Here is a 613-nt window from a genome sequence, read left to right on the forward strand (position 1 = left end):
CTGTGGTGGATTCGTTGTCGTATGTTTTCGAAAGGGAATCCGGTTGATATTCCGGAACCGAGTAACGGAGACAAAGAGTAGCGCTTTAATCTCTCTGTGGGGTTGGCGTTCAACTCAATCGCGCGGTAACGCAAGCGAACTCGGAAAATGACCGTCGTGAGTTTCGAAAAGAGTTTTCTTTTCTTTTTAAGGGACGCATTCCCTGGAACCGGGTTGTCCGGAGATAGGGATTCTGGTATCCATAAAACGCCGACTTTTTCACGGTGTTCGGAGCGCTCTCGTCGGTACGTGAAAATCCGAGCGACGCCTGGTAAATCTCGTACTTGGTCGTACTGATATCCGCAGCAGGTCTCCAAGGTGAATAGCCTCTGGCCGATAGAATAATGTAGGTAAGGGAAGTCGGCAAAACGGATCCGTAACTTCGGAACAAGGATTGGCTCTAAGGGCTGGGCCGATCGGGCTGAGGTTTCAAGCGTGCAGTGTATGCTTGGCTTAATTGTGTTGAGGACTTGTTCCACTTGCCACCGGTTGATCCGCTGGTCGAGTGTATTCGAGTCTGAACTAGATCTGGCCGACAGACTGGCACGTGCAGAACCTGAGCTGCGCGGGCTGT

At 51.4% G+C, this 613-nt stretch overlaps 1 protein-coding gene across 1 annotated transcript; it reads right to left on the reverse strand.

The window, feature by feature from the left end:
• Window positions 1-58: 58 nt before the first annotated feature.
• On the reverse strand, window positions 59-556 carry Tsp_15912 (conserved hypothetical protein; the record flags this gene model as incomplete). The annotated part of the gene is made up of 1 exon (XM_003367065.1): window positions 59-556. A coding segment is annotated over one exon (498 nt), but the record flags the coding sequence as incomplete, so codon positions are not given.
• Window positions 557-613: the final 57 nt, after the last annotated feature.

Source organism: Trichinella spiralis (assembly GCF_000181795.1).
Source record: "Trichinella spiralis strain ISS 195 chromosome Unknown Scfld4901, whole genome shotgun sequence".
NCBI classification, from domain to species: Eukaryota; Metazoa; Nematoda; class Enoplea; order Trichinellida; family Trichinellidae; genus Trichinella; species Trichinella spiralis.